Genomic DNA, 22,878 nt, shown 5'->3' with positions numbered 1-22,878 from the left:
TAGATGATTTTCTCAAGAGCATTTCAGCTTGCTGTCCCACCTACATATCAACCACATTTGGCTCATCATTTCCACCAATAGATGATCCATCATCTAGCCTTGATTGTATATCTGTGGGAGTACTTGGTGGTCCCATTTCTTGCACATTTTGTGCATGGACAGCTTGCTGTCTATCAACATATGCAGGTGGATTCACATCCTGGAAAGTGATTCTCCTCATTTCCACATCCCTCATGGGTGTCTTATGCATCTTCTTTTCATTGAAGACTACATCATGGCTGCGTATGATCTTCTTTGCTTCTAAATCCTAGAGACGATAGCTCATCTCTCCACTTTTACCATAACCCAAAAAGATGCATTTCCTAGACTTAGGATCTAGCTTCTTTCGAAGCTCTTTCGGCACATGTGCATATGCCTCACACCCAAATATATGCAAATGAGAGTAAGAGGGCTTCTTGCCACTCCATGCCTCTTTAGGAATACCGCCATCCAAACTCTTACTAGGTGATCTATTGATCACATGCACTGCAGTCTTCATTGCCTCAGTCCAAAAACCACAAGAAGACTTGCATTGGAAAGCATGCATTGCAACCTTTCTTGAATGGTACGGTTCATCTTTTCTGCAACTAGATTTTGCTCTGAAGTACGAGGGGATGTGAGCTCCCTCTTAATCCCACGTGTATCACAGAAATGCTGAAAGTCATGAGAGAGATACTCTCCACCATTGTCAGTCCGTAGGCATTTAAGCGTTCTACCTGACTGATTCTCAACCAAGGCCAGCCATTTCTGAAATACCTCGAACACATCACTCTTCCGAGCTATAGCATAAGCCCATACTTTCCTCGTTGCATCATCAATGAATGTCACATAGTATTCAGCTCCGCCTAATGACCGTGTAGACATGGGACCACATACGTCTGAATGCACAAAATCAAGCTTTTCAAACTCTTTCTTTCCCCTTCTTTTATGGGCTGATTTAGTTTGCTTCCCATAGAGACAGTGCTCACAAAATTCAAAATCAGAGAAACTCAAATGCGGTACATAACCCAAATGGCATAAGAGTTTCATTCCATTCTGGCTCATGTGCCCCAACTTGCAATGCCACAAAGAAGTGCTTGGCTGCTCGGTTATTGCAACAACATGATCAAATACCCCTGATACATGTAAGGGATACAAAGTCCCACACTTGGCACCCCTGGCCAAAAGCATAAAGCCCTTCTAAATTTTCAACCTCTGAAAGCCAAAAGTGGTGTGAAAACCAGCATTATCTAGCTGACCCACTGAAATAAGACTCTTGGTCAACTTAGGCACATGTCTCACATGTTTCAAAATAAATGCAGACCCATTTACAAAAGAAAACTTTATGTCAGCTACTCCCACTATGTCACATGCATAGTCATTTCCAAGGTGCACATAACCTGTCTTTCCATTGTCATAAGTGGAGAACCATTCCCTATAGGGAGTAACATGGAATGAAGCACCAGAATCCAAAATCCAATCCTGGGAATATGCATCATCTGAAGTGGTAAGCAACTCTGCAGATAAACTCGACATGAAGACAACGTCATTGTCACTATCACGTGTGACTGCATTGATCTCCTCAATCTTCATTTTTCCTTTGTCCTCCCTTGTATGAGCAAATCCGGCCCAAAAGAAAATGCCAACTGCAATGGCAATCCAAAATGCCAATAAGTGCCAAATGACTCAAGCATAAACACCATCCACTGGCATATGCATTAATAATATCTCATCCAAGAGAGCATAGTACTATCAGTGCATCACCTGCAATGTGTCAAAGCTGTCCCTCATCATAAAATGGCATCCATGTGCAAAGCGTCCATAAAAATAGCATCCCACAAGGCCATTTGGACCTATCAACGCATCCAATAAGAACCGCAATGCATTCAAATGGCGTATAAATCATCCACTGCAACCCAATGCACACCATGAATGAGCGCACACTGCTCAAACTGCAACCAGAGTGATCTGCATAAGGTATGCTCAAGAAATTATAGTCCCACGGTAATGACCGCTACTGAAAATAGAACCTGAGATGCCTCAAAACATGGGCGCCATAGCATAATCGGACTCAGCAAGAAAATCTGCAAATATCTCTCTTCTACTGGAACTCCAAAATCCCAACCGATGAGTGAGAAATGGGAGTCAACACTTATCCACTGCCATGTGGCATAAATTTAAGGTTTCAAAACCTTAGAATGAAAAATGCATAACAGAGAGACGAAATCGAATACACAGAGATCTATAACTCTGAAAATCCTCCACCAAATCGCGAAAGAACTAACAAAGAGGGATTTTTGGGCATCCAGAACGCAATGGGATAGACGGTTTTGGAAACCGTGGTTTCAATTATTGGGTCCAACACACGGACTGAAAAACGTTTTTGAAAACAGAGCTATTTGTAAACTCCACTGGAGTGCGAATGATGAGCAACATAGAAGTTTTAGGAGCTCCTGAGTCCACTGGAACTGACAGATCTGCAAATGGTTGCTCCAAACTTGAGTTCCAACACCCGGGCAAAAAAATGCAGAAACTGACACAATGAGTCAGAAATCCAATGAAATGATTCCAGATTTAAGAATGAAGGTTTTTCCAAGCTTCTGAAGTGAAGTGGACACCAAAAGCAAGTAATAGTTGCCTCTACAAGTCAATACGGAGTCTCTGTCATCGAACGAAACAGGGAAAAGCTCAAAAAATGACTTTTTCTTTGAAAACACTTAACAGGCCCTCAAAACCACTTCGCAAAACCAAAGTGACTTTTCCAAATGTTCCTCCAAGGTCTCTGCACACTCGGATGCAAGTAAAGTCACTCACAAAGCTTCCCACAGAGCTTCTCCTTCCTCCCACAGAGCTACTGAGCTTCCAAGCATTCACACACGCTCAGCTAGATCACTCGGTCTCTGATACCAGTTGAGAGTGCTCTCAATGGAAGCAAGAACGGAAGAGGGAGAGAGAAAAACAAAGAGCCACGCAAGTTTTGGTGGGTGCAGAACCACCCTAATCTTCTTTTTCATTCATTTATATATGTGTTTGAGTATTGTACATAACCGGGGTAAAGGCACAGTGACCTTTAACCCCCACACTAGCCCCCTTTCTTCTTCTCCCACGCCCACCTTCTCCCTCCTTGCCTTCAGCCCCCTTCCTCCCTCCTAACCCACCCCCTCCCTCCCTCCTTACCCCCCCCTCTACAAGTCAATACGGAGTCTCTGTCATCGAACGGAACAGGGAAAAGCTCAAAAAATGACTTTTTCTTTGAAAAACACTTAACAGGCTCTCAAAACCACTTCGCAAAACCAAAGTGACTTTTCCTCCAAGGTCTCTACACACTCGAATGCAAGTAAAGTCACCCACAAAGCTTCCCACAGAGCTTCTCCTTCCTCCCATAGAGCTGCTGAGCTTCAAGCATTCACGCACGCTCAGCTATATCACCCGGGCTCTGATACCAGTTGAGAGTGCTCTCAACGGAAGCAAGAACGGAAGAGGGAGAGAGATAAACAGAGAGCCACACAAGTTTTGGTGGGTGCAGAACACCCTAATCTTCTCTTCCATTCATTTATATATGTGTTTGAGTATTGTACATAACCGGGATAAAGGCACAGTGACCTGTAACCCCCACAGGTACAGCCTGATCCAAGGGTGGAGTCAAACAAGGCTCCTGAACAGTAGTCTCCTCTTGAGGCTCCAAGGGGGTAGCCTGTGAAGAGGTGGAGGAGTGAACTAAAGTAGAGGGCCTAGCCGTGACCGTAACCCACCGTGGGCCAAAGGTGGTGCGGGGTGCCGAAGGGAGTCGAGTAGCCCTAGGAGAGGGGAGAGCCCATATCTGTGGAGCAGTAGGTCCTGCTCCAGCTCTCTGTCATAAGCTAGTACGAGCTAGTTGCTTTGTGGGCCTCTTTTTCTTCTTTGGGCAATCTCTGGCGAAGTGTCCCGAGGATCTATAAATCCTGCACTGCTGGTCCTGCCGTCCTGCACTGCTGTAGCGTGATGTGGTCATCTGAAATATTGGGGTCCTGGACAATGACCCTAACCCTGGGTACCCCGTCCATCCTGACCGCCTCAGTAGCCGAAGAGGGCTCACCAGGGAGAGGGGGGATCTCTGCCACCATACCAAACCTCTCGCCGATAAACTGAGGGAAGACCAGGGAACCTGATGAAAATAGAAACTTCCTGCCTGTCCTCTTCATGTGGGTCAAATCCCAGTTAAAAAGAAAACAAAAAGATCCTCCTGTAGCCTAGAAGTAGAAACCCGGCCTGTAGCAGGTCTCTCGTGACATCCGGGGAATCTAGGCACACCTGAAAGAAACCCCATCCCAACAAACGAACATCCTTGAGGTGGGGGGCGAGGTCCTGAGAAAGTGTCGCCAGCATCCAATCTCTAGCTTGTGACTTGGAGGGGTGTGAGCCATGAATGCGTGCGAAGAGAGTCGTGGAACACTCATGCTCCAAATCCTTTTGCAACTGCTGCAGCTCGTCTTTTGAAAAAGTGACAGTTCTCGCGGCCGGTGTGAGCGGAGATGGATTGACTGAATGAGAACCCATTCGTCAATCGAGGTGTGTTGGCCGATTCAAACACAAAAAATAAAAACTCCATCCACTTTCTTGAAACCCAGGAGACCCCTATAAGAGAATAGGGGTACTCCAGATGAAGGAGTGGGTGAAGAAGAAGGGAGAGAGAAGAAGAAACCAAGGGTAGACAGCGACAGCAAGGAGGAGGGGAAGGAGGGGAGGATAGAGGAGAGGAGTGGAGGAGAGGGGGAGAAGAGGAGTAGAGGAGAGAGGAAGGAGAGAGGAGGAGAGGAGATGGGAGGAGAAGCAAGGAAGAGCAGGGGGGGAGAGGAGGGGATAGGCTGCAGCAGGGGGGGAGCAGCAGCAGGTGCGGGGGGGGGAGCAGCAGGCTGCAGCGGGGGGGGGAGCAGCTGTAGATGCGGGGGGGGAGCAGCAGCAGGCGCCGGGGAGGGAGCAGGCTGCAGCACAGGGGGGGGAGGCCCCTATGCAGCAGGTAGGAGGGAGGGGCAGCGCGCAGGGGAGAGGGCAGCGCGGGGGAAGGGGGCAGTGCAGGGGAGAGGGCAGGTAGGAGGGGGCAGCGAGGAGGGAAGGGAGGGGACAGAGAGGAGGGAGCAGGAGGAGCAGCAGGGAGCAGGGAGAGAAGCAGCAGGAGGAGCGGGGAGAGGAGCAGCAGCAGGAAGGAGGAGCAGCAGGAGGGAAGGGAGGGGGCAGCGAGGACGGGAGCAGTAGGAGCAGCAGGAGGAGCGGGGAGAGGAGAGCAGCAGTCGAGCAGGGAGAGGAGGGGAGCAGGAGGAGCGGGGAGCAGCAGCAGTTAGTGACATTTTTCTTTACTGTTAAATGAAAAAATATATACACAAAAGCCAATGTGAAACATTACCATTAAGTATTAACATTTTTCTCGAATAAAATGTGAAACATTACCAGTATATTCTGAGACAGCCTGTAAACAAGTATCAAATAACAGGTAAGGATCATTCTGAATTGATTGCAACCGATCAACAGTTTCTATTTGTAGTTGCTCCTTCTGCGTTTTTATTAGATCCTGTTGTCTTTTCTTTTCGTGTTTTATAATTTGTTCTTCGAGGCTCCTCTTCTTCTCCTTCCAGAAATCATTTTCTACTTTTGCATTTTCTACATACTTTAAAAGCCATAAACTAAGATACTCAATGGCATCCACTGGTGCAGCTGCAATGGTCTCTGCACAGGCCTTTGCTAATACTTCTCCAACTGTGCTTCTCAGATACTCTGCATCCATGGAGAGCTAAGAAGTACATCCGCCGATGAGCACATCAGTTGCAGCTCGATTATAGGATTAATTAAAACAAATTTAAAAGACATACATATAAATGAAACATTATCATGTCTAAATTATAAAAGGGATTGGTGACTTTCTGGGCTATTGGAACTAGCCCCGATTTTGTTAAACTTTGTCTTCTATCACAAAGTTTCTTAATGCCCATTTTTAGCGACTCAAATTACAAAAAGTTTGACCTAATACCCCAAATAATTCCAGCACCAGCTTTTCACGATGTTTTTGAATAAAAATATACAAAGACAATGAAGGCAAAGCACATACTAGTTGCTATGGAAAAAAAAACGCAAGGTTCATTACAGGTAACCAGAAACAAAGCACATGACTATCATCACAATTATTAAAATACACACACAAGATTAGCTACTCATATAGTATATAGGAGTAGATTGAAGCTCAAGGAAGAATCTCAGAGTAGCCATCCCAATTTTGAAGAGCCATTCCACCATCTCAACTTTTGTATAGTCAAAATCTCATCTCAACTATCAAATATCTAGGAGACCCACAATCAGGTTTGTGGGGAGCTGATTATTGGCCCTATAGATGACTATGAGCCCCGAATTTCTCGCATATACTATGGCACCGTAGGTGACTACATTCTTCATTGGCTCTATGGCCATTAAATCCTTTAGAGAAATCATCTAGGGCATGCAACCCTTTGAGACTTCAATAAAAAATCCCCTCCTTGAAGAGAAAGAAGATTAATAACATAATGAAAAATTGAACTGTCCACTCAAAAAACAAAAATAAGCATTGATGCATAGAAACACCGACATTGGGCCAGACCCGACCAGACCCTAAGATTGTGCCACCCACACAAGACTAGACACGTGTAGCGGGAGATAGACTGACTCACTCTCTCTCCTGCTCAATACTAATTGAACTGCTAGAATGATGCACTCAATACACAAGTGATGCTATGGATGTGAGTGAGAGAATCAAAGGGACAGAATATAGCGGGCCTCCGAAGAGGGAAAACAATATATAAACAATGTCTAGCCCAGAGGGCTGAATACAACTGTATGAAGGGAAGAATCTGTCACTACAAAATTTTAGGAAAAGTACTAAAGAGAGCAGGTGAATCCTAACTGTTGATCCGTGTAGACAAGGGGTACCCTGCTGGTCTGCTACTGGGGCTCCCTAGCTGCTGCTGTTGGGCTGTTGAATGCCTAGGCTTGGATGAAGAATGAGGGCCAAGGGGCTGCCTTTTATAGGCCCACTTGGGCCGTGAAAATAGCTGACTGCTGCACCCTGCTCCCCGATTGGTAGATTGTCCACCAACCCACATGTGGCAGCCGCCACATGGTTGCTGGCATCACATGTTGACTTGGCATGGTAGCTAGCTAGGAACGGAATGGAAATATGGAAAGCATAATGAAAGGCAAAATGGAAAGGAAGGAAAGTACAACTGCAAGGCAATAACCAAAATACTCACAATGTATTGATAGCTTGATGTTGACTGATATGATAGACAATAGACAAGTACAACACTATACAGTGTGACACTAGACTCTAGAAAGTCACAATGTCTATGGGATGTCTCCAAATATGACACGTGGCACGTCTAGGACTCACTAGACTATAAAACACCACCTAGAACACTAATTTTAGACTCACTTTGGCTTCATATTCCAACACCCCCTCATGAAGGCAAGGTGAGAGACTATAGGAATGGAACCAAGAACAGAACATGACAATGATGGTCTAAGGTGAGGGACTATTGGAATGGAACCAAGAACAGAACATGACAATGACGGTCATCAAACTGTGCACCCTATGTAACTCAGAGGCTAAAGTCTGAGCGTGTTCAGAGGTTGATCCAAGCACTCTCATGGCTTGAGACTCAACATGCTCAGAGGCTCACGTTACAGCATGTCTACATGGCTAGCTCATAGGTCTTGGAATACACCAACATCCTGGAACTCTAGCCAAGCCTGATAACGACACCTATCAAAGCCAATACATGGCTCCCATAATACATCCCCCTCTAAACCTATCAAAGCCAATACATGGCTCCCATGGTACATCCCCTCTTGGCTTCATAATAGGACATGTTAGGAAGCCACATACCAAAATATGAAAACCAATACATCTTTTTAAGAGGACTATCCAAGGCAGAGAACCTTTAGACTCAATGAAAACAAAACACTCAATACATATCATTTTAGGGAGACTACCCAGGGTAGAGGACCCCAAAATACATCAAGCTGTAGAAATAATAAAAATAGATCTCTTAGAAGTAAGAGATGTCCTCCAAGTAGCTAATGCACATGTGTGCACTTTCCTACGAGTCGATGACGATGTCGATGAAGCGCTAGGCAGGAATGTCCAAAAAAATGTGTCGGTGAAGTCCATGGGTTAGCTAAATGGAGCATTCACATAGTGACTCTCAAAATGGCTAAGGGAGGGACACCGATGTCAAAGTAGAGGCCGGAGGTGTCACGAGCACTTCGAGGAGCCAACCAATGTGTACCACGGACACCACGAGCACTCGGACAGGTGATTGAAGAAGTTAAGGTGTAACCGGGACTCACATCAAGCTCAAAGCAATGCACCAATCGGAGAAGTCACTATAGTATAGTGTGTCGAAGTAGTGTCGGAGTGCTTACATCATGCTGGAAGCATCTTCACTTTCAATGCAATAGTAGAAAGTGGAGATTCACCTGGGGTACGGGCAAGTTTTTGGAACTTCTTCATAGCACATAGAAGTAGAAAGACAACAGCTCCAAGAGAATGACGGGCAGAATACGAGCACCAACTGAGAGTGCTCTCAACGGAAGTGGAATGGAAGAGGGAGAGAAAGAAACAGAGAGCCACACAAGTTTTGGTGGGTGCAGAACACGCTAATCTTATTTTTCATTCATTTATATATGTGTTTGAGTATTGTACATAACCGGGGTAAAGGCACAGTGACCTTTAACCCCCATAACCTCCCACTTAAAGGACAATGTGCCTTTAAGGGAGAATAACCAGGGAGCATACTATCCAATGCCCATCAATACACGACAATACTCAAACCACTGACTAGGTAGACTCTTCGTCAGTATATCTGCAGGGTTATCATCTGTATGAACCTTGATAAGCTCTATGCGCTTGTCCTCAAGTACCTTCCTGATGAAATGGTACTTGACCTCAATGTGTTTGGTCTTTGCATGAAAGACCGGATTCCGTGCTAGCTGAATAGCACTCATGGAATCACTATGCAATGTCGATACACCTGTATGAATCCCCAAATCTCCCACTAGCCGATCAAGCCATATAGCCTCCTTGCAACCCTCTGTGGCTGCAACATACTCAGTCTCTGTGGTAGACAAAGCAACGGACTTCTGTGCACGAGACATCCATGACACTGCACCACCTGCAAAGGTAAACACATAACCAGAAGTGAATCTCCTACTATCCACATGCCCTGCATAGTCTGAATCTGTGTATCCAAGTACACACATGCCTCCTCTACCAAAGCAGATGCACATCTCCTTGGTACCCTTCATGTACCTCATGATGCACTTAACTACCTCTCGATGCCTTTTTCCTGGATTAGCCATATACTGGCTAACAACTCCCACTGCAAATGCAATGTTTAGTCTAGTAGCTATCATAGCATACATAAGACTCCCAACCTCTGATGCATAAGGAACCTTGGTCATCATGGCCCTCTCCTCATCTGATTTGAGACTATCTGTATTTCACATATGGAGGCAATGGAGTACTCACTGCCTTCCCCCCCTCCATATTGAAACACTGCAATACTTTTGTAATATACTCTTTCTGTGAAAGCCAAAGGAGTTTTCTACTCCGATCACGCGTGATGCGCATACCAAGAATATGATGACCTGGAAGTCCCAAATCCTTCATATCAAAGGCCTAATGCAACTTGGTCTTTAATGCATCTAGCTCATAAGTATTCTTGTTAGCCAATAGCATATCATTCACATATAGTGCCACGATTATCAGGCTATTATCCTTAGTCCTTTTAGTGTAGAGGCAGTAATCAATTTCACTCCTTCTAAAACCGTGGGACCGAATGAAAGCATCAAACTTCTGATAGCATTCTCTAGGCGCTTGCTTAAGACCATAGAGACTCTTCTTCAGCTTGTAAACTAAATGCTCTTTGCTCTTTTCTTCAAAGCCTTCTGATGTACCATGTAAATTTCCTCATGCAGATCCCCACGCAAGAAAGCTGTCTTGACATCCATCTGTATAAGCTCCATATCTTCTGCTGCCACTAGTCCAAGCATGCATCTAAGTGTGGTCATTTTCACAACCAGAGAGAATATCTCATCAAAGTCCACACCCTTCTTTTACTTGGACCCTTTAGCGATCAAATGGGCCTTGTACCTAGGCACATCATCACCTGTGACCTTCATCTTGTACACCCATTTACATGGCAATGCTTTCTGTCCTTGTGGCTAAGAAACCAAGTCCCAAGTCTTATTCTTCATAAGTGAACTCATCTCTGATTGCATAGCATACTCCCACTTGCGTTAATCCTCATGCATCATAGCCTCTCTGTAGCAAGAAGGCTCCCTGCAATTAGTAAGCATCATATAGTCTACCCCTGGAACAAATTTATCAGGCAGTCTAAATACTCTAGATGATCTTCTCAAGGGCATTTCAACTTGCTGTCCCACCTACATATCAGCCACATTTGGCTCATCATTTCCACCAATAGATGATCCATCATTTTATGAGCTGATTTAGTATGCTTTCCATAGAGACAGTACTCACAAAATTCAAAATCAGAGAAACTCAAATGCGGTACATAACCCAAACGGCATAAGAGTTTCATCCCATTTTGACTCATATGGCCCAACCAGCAATGCCATCAAGAAGTGCTTGGCTGCGCAGTTATTGCAACAACATGATCAAACACCCCTAATACATGTAAGGATATAAAGTCCCACACTTGGCACCCCTGCCTAAAAGCATAGAGCCCTTCTGACTTTTCCAACTCTGAAAGCCAAAAGTGGCGTGAAAACTAGCATCATCTAGCTGACCCACTAAAATAAGAGTCTTGGTCAACTTAGGCACATGTCTCACATGTTTTAAAACAAATGCAGACCCATTTGCAAAAGAAAACTTTTTGTCACCTACTCCCACTATGTCACATGCATAGTCATTTCCAAGATGCACACAAACTGTCTTTCCACTGTCATAAGTGAAAAACTATTTCCTATGGGGAATAACATGGAATGAAGCACGAGAATCCAAAATCCAATCCTGGGAATATGCATCATCTGAAGTGGTAAGCATCTCTGCAGATAAACTAGACATGAAGAGAATGTCATTGTCACTATCATGTGTGACTGCATTGATCTCCTCAATCTTCACTTTTCCTTTGTCCTCCCTTGGACTCTCTTCCTTCTGATTTGCACCCCAATTTGCATTCTTTTTCTTATCATTTTGCTCTCTTTTCAGCTTGTAGCAATCCTTTTTCATATGGCCCTTCTTGCCACAGTGGTAACACTCAATGTTCCGTGCCCTGGATTTGCTACGAGACTTTCCTCTTTCTTGGGACTTCCCCCTGAACTGTGATCCGTCCCTTTGCACATTTAAGACTGCATCCTGCTTGTTGCTGTCCATAGACTTTCGTCTAATCTCCTCGGCCAACAAGCTACCCACAACATCATCAAACTTCAATACTCCACCACGTGCAGAGTTACTGACAGCTATACGGAAGGTATCCCATGAGGATGGCAATGAACATAAGAGAAATATTACCTTAGTCTCCGCATTAAAATTCATCTTCTGAGCTTGAAGCTAGCTGAAAATAATATTAAATTCATTCAAGTGAGAAGCAATGAAGACCCCTTCCTTCATCTACAGCTCAAACAATCTCTTCATGAGGTAAACTTTATTAGATGCAGTTTCCTTCTCATAAGTGGCACACCGTTTCTTCCACAAATCTTCCGTAGTCTGCTCATTTACTACTGTGAAATAAACTGACTCTGCAAGATGAAGTCTAATAGTAGACTTTGCTAATGCATCCAACTCATTCCAATCATCCTCAGACATATCTGCAAGCTTAGCTTCAATCCCTGCCAAGGGTTTAATCTGCTTGTAGCTGACTCATGTGCATGTACTATGCATCCATATGTGCAAATCTAGCCCAAAAGAAAATGCTAATTGCAATGGCGATCCAAAATGCCAATAAGTGCCAAATGGCTCAAGCATAAACACCGTCCATGGGCATATGCAACAACAATATCTCATCCAAGAGAGCAAAACACTATCAGTGCATCACCTGCAATGTGTAAAAGCTATCCCTCATCATAAAATAGCATCCATGTGCAAAGCGTTGATAAAAGTAATATCCCACAGGGCAATCTGGGCCTATCAACGCATCCAATAAGAATCGCAATGCATCCAAATGGCCTATAAATCATCCTGTGCAACCCAATGCACACCACGAATGAGCGCACACGGCTCAAACTGCAACCACAGTGATCTGCATAGGGTATGCTCAAGAAATCATGGTCCCACGGCAATGACTGCTATTGAAAATAAAACCTGAGATGCCTTAAAACATGGGCGCCATTGCATAATCAGACTCAGCAAGAAAATCTGCAAATATCTCTCTTTTGCTGGTAATCCAAAATCCCAACTGATGAGTGAGAAATGGGAGTCAACACTTATCCACTACCATGTGGCATAAATCTAAGGTTTCAAAACCTTAGAATGACAAATGCATAACAGAGAGACGAAATCCAATATACAGAGATCTATAACTCTAAAAATACTTCACCGAATCGCACAAGAATTGACAGGTAGAGGTTTTTAAGCGTCGGGAACACAATGGGACAGACGGTTTTGAAAACCGTGGTCTCAATCGCTGGGTCCAACACACGGACTGAAAAACGTTTTTGAAAACAGAACTATTTGTAAACTCCACCGGAACTGACAGATCTGCAAATGGTTGCTCCAAACTTGAGTTTCAACACTCGGACAGAAAAATGTAGAAACTGACACAGTGAGTCAGAAAACCAATGAAATGATCCCAAATTCAGGAATGAAGGTGTTTCCAAGCTCTTGAAGTGAAATGGACACCAAAAGCACGCAATAGTTGCCTCTACAAGTCAATACGGAGTCTCTGTCGTCAAACAGAACAGGGAAAAGCTTAAAAAACGACTTTTTCTTTGAAAACACTTAGCAGGCTCTCAAAACCACTTCACAAAACCAAAGTGACTTTTCCAAAGGTTCCAAGGTCTCTGCACACTCAAATGCAAGTAAAGTCACCCACAAAGCTTCCCACAGAGTTCTCCTTCCTCCCACAGAGCTGCTGAGCTTCCAAGCATTCACGCACGCTCAGCTAGATCACCCAGGCTCTGATACCAGTTGAGAGTACTCTCAACGGAAGTAGAACAGAAGAGGGAGAGAAAGAAACAGAGAGCCACACAAGTTTTGGTGGGTGCAAAACACCCTAATCTTCTTTTTCATTCATTTATATATGTGTTTGAGTATTGTACATAACCAGGGTAAAGGCACAGTGACCTTTAACCCCCACATCAACTTGCGGGCAGTAGCTCCAAGAGAATGTCGGGTAGAAGGAGCAAATGGCGGGCTGGAGCGGAGGTCAACGATGAAGAGGATGGACAGCTCCACATTGAGCTGGCAAGGGAAAGGGAAGAGAGGTGGCAGAAGCTCGAGTTGGAGGAGACAACGTAGGAGAAGAATCCCAATGTTGATGAAGCCTGCAATGGAGAGTAGGAAAGGGCAGCTCCTCCAAGAGAAGAGAGGCCATCTTCTCTTTCCGGCCACCCTCTACCTCATGGGGAAGCAAGGAGGAAGGGAAGGGCTAGGAAGGAAGGCTCTGATACCATATGAAAAGACATGGTAGCTAGCTAGGAACGGAATGGAAATATGGAAAGCATAATGAAAGGCAAAATGGAAAGGAAGGAAAGTACTAGTGCAAGGCAATAACCAAAATATTCACAATGTATTGATAGCTTGATGTTGACTGATATGATAGACAATAGACAAGTACAACACTATAGTGTGTGACACTAGACTCTAGAAAGTCACAATGTCTATGGGATATCTCCCAATATGACACGTGGCATGTCTAGGACTCACTAGCCTATAAAACACCACCTAGACCACCTAGAACACTCATTTTAGACTCACTTTGGCTTCATATTCCAACAATCATCGCTTGCCTATGAACTACTGCTGACCTAGCCTGTTTGCTACCAACGTGGCAGTCTTGTGCTCATGTGGCTATCCCCATGGCTGTTTGTGCAGCAATTGACATGGCTGCCTGCATGGTAGCTATTGCGTTGGCTGTCTAGCATGTCCACGGGCTTGTGGATGCCTGTGACATCCAATCTGCTGAAACTCGAACTAGGGTAGGAAAAAGGCCACCTTGTACACTGCAAGAAGGCCTGGGTAATCTGTGAAAAAATTCTCTTCCATCCATGGTGCCTCGTGGGAGCCCTTGTGCTTGAGTTTGACTGCATACAAGCATTGCCGATTGCATGTCCCTCTTTTGAACCAATGTTCAGGTTTAATGACCTCGGCCTCATAAATATTTCCACGCTACTCCACATCTAGTATTTCTATAAGCACCGGACCCACATATAGTTTGAGCCATGACACATGAAAAACTAGATGCATGGTCCATGTCGAAGGTAACTACAACTTCATGGCCATTTCACTACTTTGACTATTGGAAAGGGGCCAAAGATTCGATGAGAGAGCTTTGGGCACGTCCTCCCAAATCTACTTAAGGTGTTTCTTCATGATTCGAAGAGAGACCCACTGCCCTTCCTTGTAACTCACGTCACGCTTGTGCTTGTTGGCCTACGCTCGGTTCCTGAGCTTTGGCAATGCATTCCTTTACTGACTCCATGATTTGCTCATAGGTCTTTGTGATACGATCCGCTTTTTAGTATACCTTCTCGAATGTCCTGGTGAGAAGAGACTTGAGTGTCTTGCCGAAAGTTGCTTCACAGGGAGTCCGACCCACACTGGAAGAATGGGTGTCGTTCAGGATTCCTTGAACTATTGATAAATACTGCTCCCAGCGGGACTGAGAATCTGCAACATAGCACTTTAGAATGTCGCACGACAACTGGTCGTAGACTTCAGTATCGCCATTTGATTGCAGATGAAAGCTGTTAGAGAAACTAAGTTTGGTGCCAAAGTTGTCGAACAGGGCTCTCCAAAAGTGACTGGTGAATTTGGAATCCCTGTCGGATACAATGATATGGGGCATGCCACACATGGGATACCATCATTTGAAAAAAAGATGAGCTATGCCCTATGCATCGATGGTATCCTTGCATGGAATAAGCTGATAAATTTGCTAAACCTATCCACAAGGGTCAAGCACATGGTGTTCGTGGTACCAATTTTTGGTGGAAGGTCCATAACAAAATCCATGCTAATCTGCTCAAAAGACTGATCCGAAATCTCAAGGGGTTGGAGTAATCCTGGTAGCTTCCCGTGGGATACCTTCACCCACTGGCTCACCTGGCAATGAGAGACATATTGATGAACATCACTGCACAAATGTGGCCAGCAAAATTTGCGCTAAATCTTCTCGAGAGTGCCTGCAACCCCTCTGTGTCATTCGACTGGAGAACCGTTCATATCATAGAGGATGGTAGCATGGTATGGGGGCAATACACAAAGGGGTCCTTTGAAGAACAACCACTTGTCATGTATAGCATAGTAATCGGGTCGTGCATCCAACATGAATTTGTACCAATGTGTCTAGAAATCTGGATCCGTATCGTACTGGTTGCGCATCTCTGTTAGAGGGGACTCCTGCACTATGGAAATTCCTCATCTGCTAAGAGCATCTGCCACAACATTCTTTGATCCTAGCTGATACTCGATCATGTTGCCAAACTGCTTGAAATGTCTTGTATCCCCAATTCATGTCGATGTCATGTGAAGAGAGGCGCTGACAGGCTTTTAGTGAAGATATCTGTCACATTGTCCTCAGTGGAACAATATGTGAGATCAATGAAGCCATCTATGATACAATCCAGCACATAATGATAGTGATTTTCTATGTGTTTCATGCAAGCATGAAATACAAGATTGTTTCTAATAGCAATGCAACTTTGGATGTCACAGAAGATTGGAGTTGCTTCACCATCTTGAGCATGATGCAAGTCATGCACAAGCTTTCTTGACCACATACATTCCATAATGGCTGAATTTGCAGCTTCATTGGAGGACAGAGACACAAGGTCTTGCTTCTTACTGAGCCATGAGATGCACACTGAGCCCAATGAGAAGCAATAGCCGGATGGTGACTTCTGATCATCGATGTCCCTAGACCAATCTGAGTGGGAAGCCACTCAGAGAAATGCCACCATCTAAAGCACAATGCAGCCCATATGTAAGTGTACCTTGTACATATCTGAGAATCCTCTTCGTTGCGTTCCAATGTGTGACTGTGGGACAATGCATGAACTAGGCTAAGAAGACCTATGGCATAGGCAATGTTTGGTTGTGTGGAGCATAAGTAGGTCAAACTGCCAACCAATTGCCTATACAATGTGCATCAAACTTTTCAACTGTATCATGCTTACTCAGCTTGACTCCCTTTTCCAATGGAGTGGCCACATGCTTTTAGTTCTCCACCTTAAATTTCTGCAACAACCCCTTCGAACATTTTGTCTGTGACATAGAAATCCCCTCTTAGGTGTGCCAAAATTCAATGCCAAGACAGTAGTGTAAGAGGCCCAAATCTGTCATGTCAAAAGTTTGACACAAGACGGACTGCAATGCTGCAATTTGCTGCAAATTACTGCCATTGAGTGTGATGTCTAACATAAAGAACAAACATGAGCAAATCTGATTTTTGTTACAAAACATATAAATTTGGCTCCGTATGAGTGTTGACAAAGCCCTGGGAAAGCAAGAACTGATGTAACTTATGATAACCCGCATGAGGCGCTTGCTTCAACCCATATGAGGCTTTCCTTGTGTTCGTCCCTGAATAACAAAACCCTGGGGCTGATGCACATAGACCTTCTCCTTGAGATCCCCATTGAGGAAGGCGGTCTTGACATCCATCTGGTACACATAAAATGCAGCAAGAGAGATCACAAAGTGAATGGTAGTAATCTTGGCCACAGGAGCAGAAAGCCTCCTCATAATCTATCCCCTCTTCTTGTGCATACCCAAGGCTTTGTACTTCTCAACTGTACCATCTTCATGATACTTTATTTTGTGGATCCATTTGGTGCCAACCACATTCTTACCAATGTGTGCATCAACCAAGACCCATGTAGCATTCTTTTGAATGAATCTAATCTCAGCTTCCATGGCTTTCTGCCATGCTGGATTGCCTTGAGCATCCTCAAAGTGCTGGGGCTCAATTTCAGCTTCCATCAATTGGGTCATGAGAGCAAAATTCACCTGCTTCTTAGCATTCTGAGTGACCTTTAGCATCTACAAGTGTCAAACTAGCCCATCTAGGAATTGAATTCTTAGTTGTCTTGTTGGGAATAGCATCTAGAATTGCATCTAGAGTAACATCCTTTGCACGGCGCTGATAATGCTTTCAAATATTGTCCCTCCCCATGAGCTGGCTGCAAATCTGAAACATTTGAGGGCAAAGAACCCTCAACATGTGGCAACCCTGCTGGAGTCTGAGAGGTAGAAGGAACATCAATTGGAGAACCCAAATCAGCATCATCCTCAAACTGAATGATGTCTAGAGGTGTATCATCACATGGAGGCAACTTCTCACTAATGGGCTGCATGCTATCATGCTCTGCAAACAAAACATCCCTGCTTATGATTCCTTCACTTGTGGCTAGATCGTAAAGCCTAAAGCCTTGGCTTTCAGTGCTATACCCCACAAAGATGCATTTAATGCTTTTATCATCAAGCTTGGATCGATTTTTGGCTAGTACCAAAGCATATGCAAGAGACCCAAACACTCTGAAATGATTCACCTTGGGCTTGTATCCATAAAATGCCTCAAAAGGCGTTCTGTCAACCAATGCTTGTGTAGGGTAGTGATTATGAATATATGTGGCTGTGACAATTGCTTCATCCCAAAATGCTTTTGACATTCTCTTAAATTTCAGCATACACCGTGTCATCTCCATGAGAGTCCTGTTCTTCCTCTCTGCAATCGGATTATGGTGAGGCGTGTATGCCAAAGTAAACTCAGTACTACATCATTAATCATTGAAAAAAGAAATAGCATAGTCTAGTCTCTAGACTAGAGACTCTAAAGACTAAGAGGCATTTGAAGTGTCCCTAGGGCCTAATCTAGTAGTACTAGGCTAGCACTGTCTAAGTGAATGTACAGTACTAGTCTCATCTCCATCATCTGCATCATCCATCGACTCAGCATCCTCTTCCTCCTCGTTCTCAAATGAGTCATGGGTGTCACTGTCTGAAGAAGAAGAAGCATCATAGATTCCAAATTCATGAACTATGTGACAAGTCACATGCGACATATCGATGTCTGAAAAATAAAAGCACAGTCATGGTAGCTACTAGCATCCATGATCATGAATCATGTCAAAGAAAGGTAGCCAGCTGCCAAAGTAAACTCAGTACTACATCAATAATCATTGAAAAAAGAAATAGCATAGTCTAGTCTCTAGACTAGAGACTCTAAAGACTAAGATGCATCTGTAGTGTCCCTAGGGCCTACTAATCTAGTAGTACTAGGCAAACACTGTCTAAGTAAAGGTACAGTACTAGTCTCATCTCCATCATCTGCATGATCTATCGACTCGGCATCCTCTTTTTCCTTGTTCTCAAATGAGTCATGGGTGTCACTGTCTGAAGAAGAAGAAGCATCATAGGGCGCAGTTGATGTGCTAGCACTATCACTAGATGACTACGATCGTGTGCGATTTGCTGTTGCCAACATCTCCTCGTACAACATGGCATATATATAAAGCTACTCTCGTGGAATATCTGGAGAGGTTTGGGGGAGTTGGCAGGTTACTCAAGGAGGCGGAGGTTGCAATGGCATAATACCAACCACTCCAATTGAGCCGTGCTGAATTTAATTCTCTTCTTTGTGTGAAAGAGGGCCCAAGTGCTCCAGTTTCTCTCACAAGGACCCGAACTGCAGTCATGAGAGAACTCGTATAGCAAACGTTTCTGCCATAATCCATTCAAGCAAAGATAGGTATCAATAACTTATTATTTATACAACTTCAAACTGCTTAAAAAGTTAAGTTACAAGTAGTGAAGTTTCAAGTGTCTCTCGGAGCCTAGCTGTAGGTCGATCAAATGGAGAGGTTGTGATTGCGGAACAGAAGAAGATCATCCTCCAATCTTTGTTGCATTTGCATGTCACTATCTGTCCACTTTTGTAGGTATTGTTGCAGCCCCTCCTCCAACTCCTCATTTTCATATTGATCTTGAGCATGCCATAGAGGATGCAATACGTGTGCCACCGCATGGATTGGGTAGTGGAACCAATTCCACTTGTAATTCCACACTCGATGCTAGATCCTAAATCACACACACAACATATAAAATTCATACATAAACTAAAAATTGCAGCAATGAGCTTTAGCCTTTAATAGTAATTTAGTGATTCTAGTTGTACTTGTCAGGTGATAGGGAAGTGTTTCTGTTGAGGGCCTCTCCATTTGTCCATAAACTCGTACAAGAGCCGAAACGTGCTTCCCTCCATGTCCGTGATGTGAAGCACTGTGTAAATAGGATTAACAGCTTTGACTAATGCCTCCGTCTCATGCCACCAAGCTTCATCCATGATCATGCATGCAAACTTGATAGACTTTGCATGGCCTTTGTCATCCCAATCATTCCACTCCCGAGACACAATCGTGCATAGCAAGCCCTGGCGCACTCGCATGAGCCTCTCCACCATTATTGAACATGTAAGCAAACCTCGTGGTTGAAGGTTTCAATAGCTCGAGGTCACTGTAGATGTTGAGGATTTCGGATCTCTTCGTGACAAACTTCACAATACTATGGGCAGTGGAGAAATAGCCCCAATCCAAGCTATCTTTCCTAGGTCCTCAATCAAAAGATCAAGGCAATGTGAGGCACATGGTGTCCACACAATCTTTGGGAACTCATCTTGCAACATCTCACCCATAGGCACACAATTATTGCCAGTATCTGTCACTACTTGCACCACATTGTCCGTACCTATCTCCAAGATGGCTGCACGCATGTGGTTCCAAATGTACAATCCTATAATCATTGTACGAGTCACAATTGGAGGGTAGAGAAGAGTGGAGTGGAGGGTAGGAGCGTGGAGAGTAGGTACTAGGTAGGAGAGTGGAGAGTAGGTGCATTGTCTCTTTTTCTCATTGGCAATCCTTTTCTGGCACTCTGCAATGTAATGAGTAGGCTTTGTGTTTGCATTTCCCTCCTTGCTGGGCTAATAAGCATGGCTGGACTTTTTCTGAAATTGAACCTTTCCATGAGTGGCAAGTGCTTGCTCACTCTGACCAGAGGAATGGGCTGAATTGAAGTCCTCGTTTCTTCCTGTAAGAGCAAGCCAACTAACTCCTCAAAACTGAGGGGAGCAGCCCTGAGCATAATGGTCAAGGAAGTAACAAACGTATCATATGAGGATGAGGTTGCCACACTATTCAGGGTGATAGAGACCAATTTCCTGTCTTCTATATCCTCATCAATAGCTGCGAGCTCATCCCGAATGTCAATAATCTTTGCAATATGAGCTAAAATAGTATGGCCTTCTTGCATGGACAAGTCATTAAGCTTATTGTGCAAGGCAATGCTTCTTGCTTCATTCTTCACATTCCACATACTTTTCACTCTATCCCAAGCTGCCTTTGAAGTCTTGCAAGACTTTATAGTGAACTTAATGTGTATCTTCATAGACAATGCAATCAAAGACAAAGCTTGGGCATCCCTTCAATTAAACCTCCTCTAATTTTCTTTGGGAACGACATGAGTAGTGGTAGTGTAAGATACACTAGAGCTAGGTCACCAGGTCTAGTCTCATCCCCATTCACAATGTCCCATAAGCCCTTTCCAGCCAAGATATTCTTGAGTGTAAAAGACCACAAAGCATAGTTAGGTCCATCCAACTTATCTGCCTCAGTCATGGTACCAAAATTCTCATTGAGAGACATGAATGCAAGCTTAAAAATAAATGCAAGTGTATCTGCAAAAGAAAAGACAGAAAATAGACAACTAAAAGACCACAAATTGCTATGCAATCACCATTGGCATTCACTTATAGTGGGTGCTCGGAAATAGTAATAAATCTGCCCCAAAAATTCTGCTCAAACCTCAATCCCTTCTGGGATACAAAATGCAATCAAGCAAAATATTTCTGCCCCAAAAAATTTTCCTCAACCACAGCTAAACTTTAGCTCAAATGCAATATGCTTCTGTCCCAAAAATCAGCCTGTATCTCAGCCAAACAATGACTCACAATGCAATAGCAAACTATTGCTCAATAGGCATCCAAAAGTGCATAAACTTACAGCCAACACTCAGCTTGAAAAATGCACAACACCTGAGCAATGACTTGACTCAATGTGTAGCCCAAAATTGTTCCAAATGCAATGGCACCTGTGCAATGCAATCTGCAAGACACCTGCGCAATGCTTTCTGCAAGTGGCGATCTGGAGAGGCAACGGGCAAGCGGGCAAGTCAAATGGCGAGGTGGAGAGGCGAACTGTACAAAAATCAGCAAGATGTAAAATTATATTGCTGGTATCATCTGATCTATTGCTCAAAATGAAATTCTGAGAGCATGAACAGCTCCGAAAGGGGGGTAAAACCTCAGTACGACTACTCAAAACTTCTCCGGTTGCCCGACGCAGCTATAGATCCTTCGATATCCAAAATTGTCTGAAAAAATGCACGCGCGACACAAAACGAAGTTGCCCTACTGAGGAGTGCTTCTTGGTGCAAAATCTTGCAACAAAACTGAAGTTCGAAATCACTTGAAGCTCGTGGGAGCTCAAGATAGCCAAAAGAGAAGTCAACCAGCAAGAACTGACTTCTTCTCTGCGATAAAAGTGCAGCAGGAGCACGCGGGAGAACGGGGAAGCAAGTGACACGGCTAGAAGGACTAGCTCTTATACCACATGTAGGAACAAGAATGGAGAAGAGTTGTTGACACAAGATAACAAGAAGTGAACTCCAATTGAAATGTTCAACCAAATGAAGTACAAGGACTTGGTATATATAGTCCAAGTACTAAAGCACACAAAAACCTGAAATAAACTAAGTCCTAGTCTATCCTACACCACCAAATCATTGAATATATCCCTACACCACCACCATGCAAAGATGGTGTAAAAGGAACGGTGAGAACCATGCCAAGAGAGCTCTCTAAAGTAGATGATCATGGATGCGTGGGATTTGTTTGCTAGATATACCTGGCCAGTGTGCACGTACATAAGTAATCAATAATAGCAATGGATTTCATGAAATAATGTAAGGCTGTTACAAAGATTATTTTCAGCATCTGATACACCCATTGGTAGACAGGTTATTGGACAAAGGATATAGAGGTTTTTCCACAAATTTGGCACATACTCTGAGGAGTAAACAGGATAGATGAACATGACATACTCAGGCTCCCAAAATCTGGCACATACGCTGAGGAGTAAATAGGATAGATGAACAGGACATACTCAGGCTCCCACAAATAGATTAAAGACTTCTTGAGTGTTGGAGTTTTGGAGGTCACCTCCCCACTTGTGAGCCCCCAAATGAGGAGAGCATGGGGGAGGTGTCCAGCAGAGGGTTAGAATGCCACGTGGCCATGCATGGGGGCAAAACTGATAGCATTGGCAGGGATGCAACATGGGCAGCATGCTAGCTGCCATGTGGGCAGCAGGGACTGCACAAAAGACTGGCAGATGACTGCAACTTTGCAAGAGTACCTTGGGGCAGTGAAAGACAGCAATGCAAGGCTGTCAGGTTCATGTCAGAGGTCTGCAAGCAGACTGCAGCACCCAGGGGATGTTGGGAGCTGCAAAGGAAGCAAAGCAGGGATGTCTGGTCCAGGACAGAAGGCAGCAAGCAGGTTTGCAGGCCTGCGCAGCATCCAGGGCATGTCTGGGGATGTTCTGCAGGGAAAGAGTCTACAA

The 22,878-nt window shown here is 44.2% G+C and overlaps 1 protein-coding gene across 1 annotated transcript in view; it reads right to left on the bottom strand.

Moving 5' to 3' along the window:
- LOC147880318 (uncharacterized) overlaps window positions 1–22,878 on the bottom strand; it is a 144,377-nt gene that overhangs the window by 107,902 nt on the left and 13,597 nt on the right. Inside the window, exon 2 of the mRNA XM_087371152.1 lies at window positions 5,443–5,782. Within this exon, the coding sequence (XP_087227278.1) occupies window positions 5,443–5,782 (340 nt within the window). The remainder of the gene's footprint in view (window positions 1–5,442; window positions 5,783–22,878) is intronic.

The sequence above is a fragment of the Dipteris shenzhenensis genome, chromosome 32 (assembly GCF_047967505.1).
Source record: "Dipteris shenzhenensis isolate YYH24624 ecotype China chromosome 32, Dip_SZ_1.0, whole genome shotgun sequence".
NCBI classification, from domain to species: domain Eukaryota; kingdom Viridiplantae; phylum Streptophyta; class Polypodiopsida; order Gleicheniales; family Dipteridaceae; genus Dipteris; species Dipteris shenzhenensis.
This window is presented reverse-complemented; position numbering and strand designations above follow the sequence as displayed.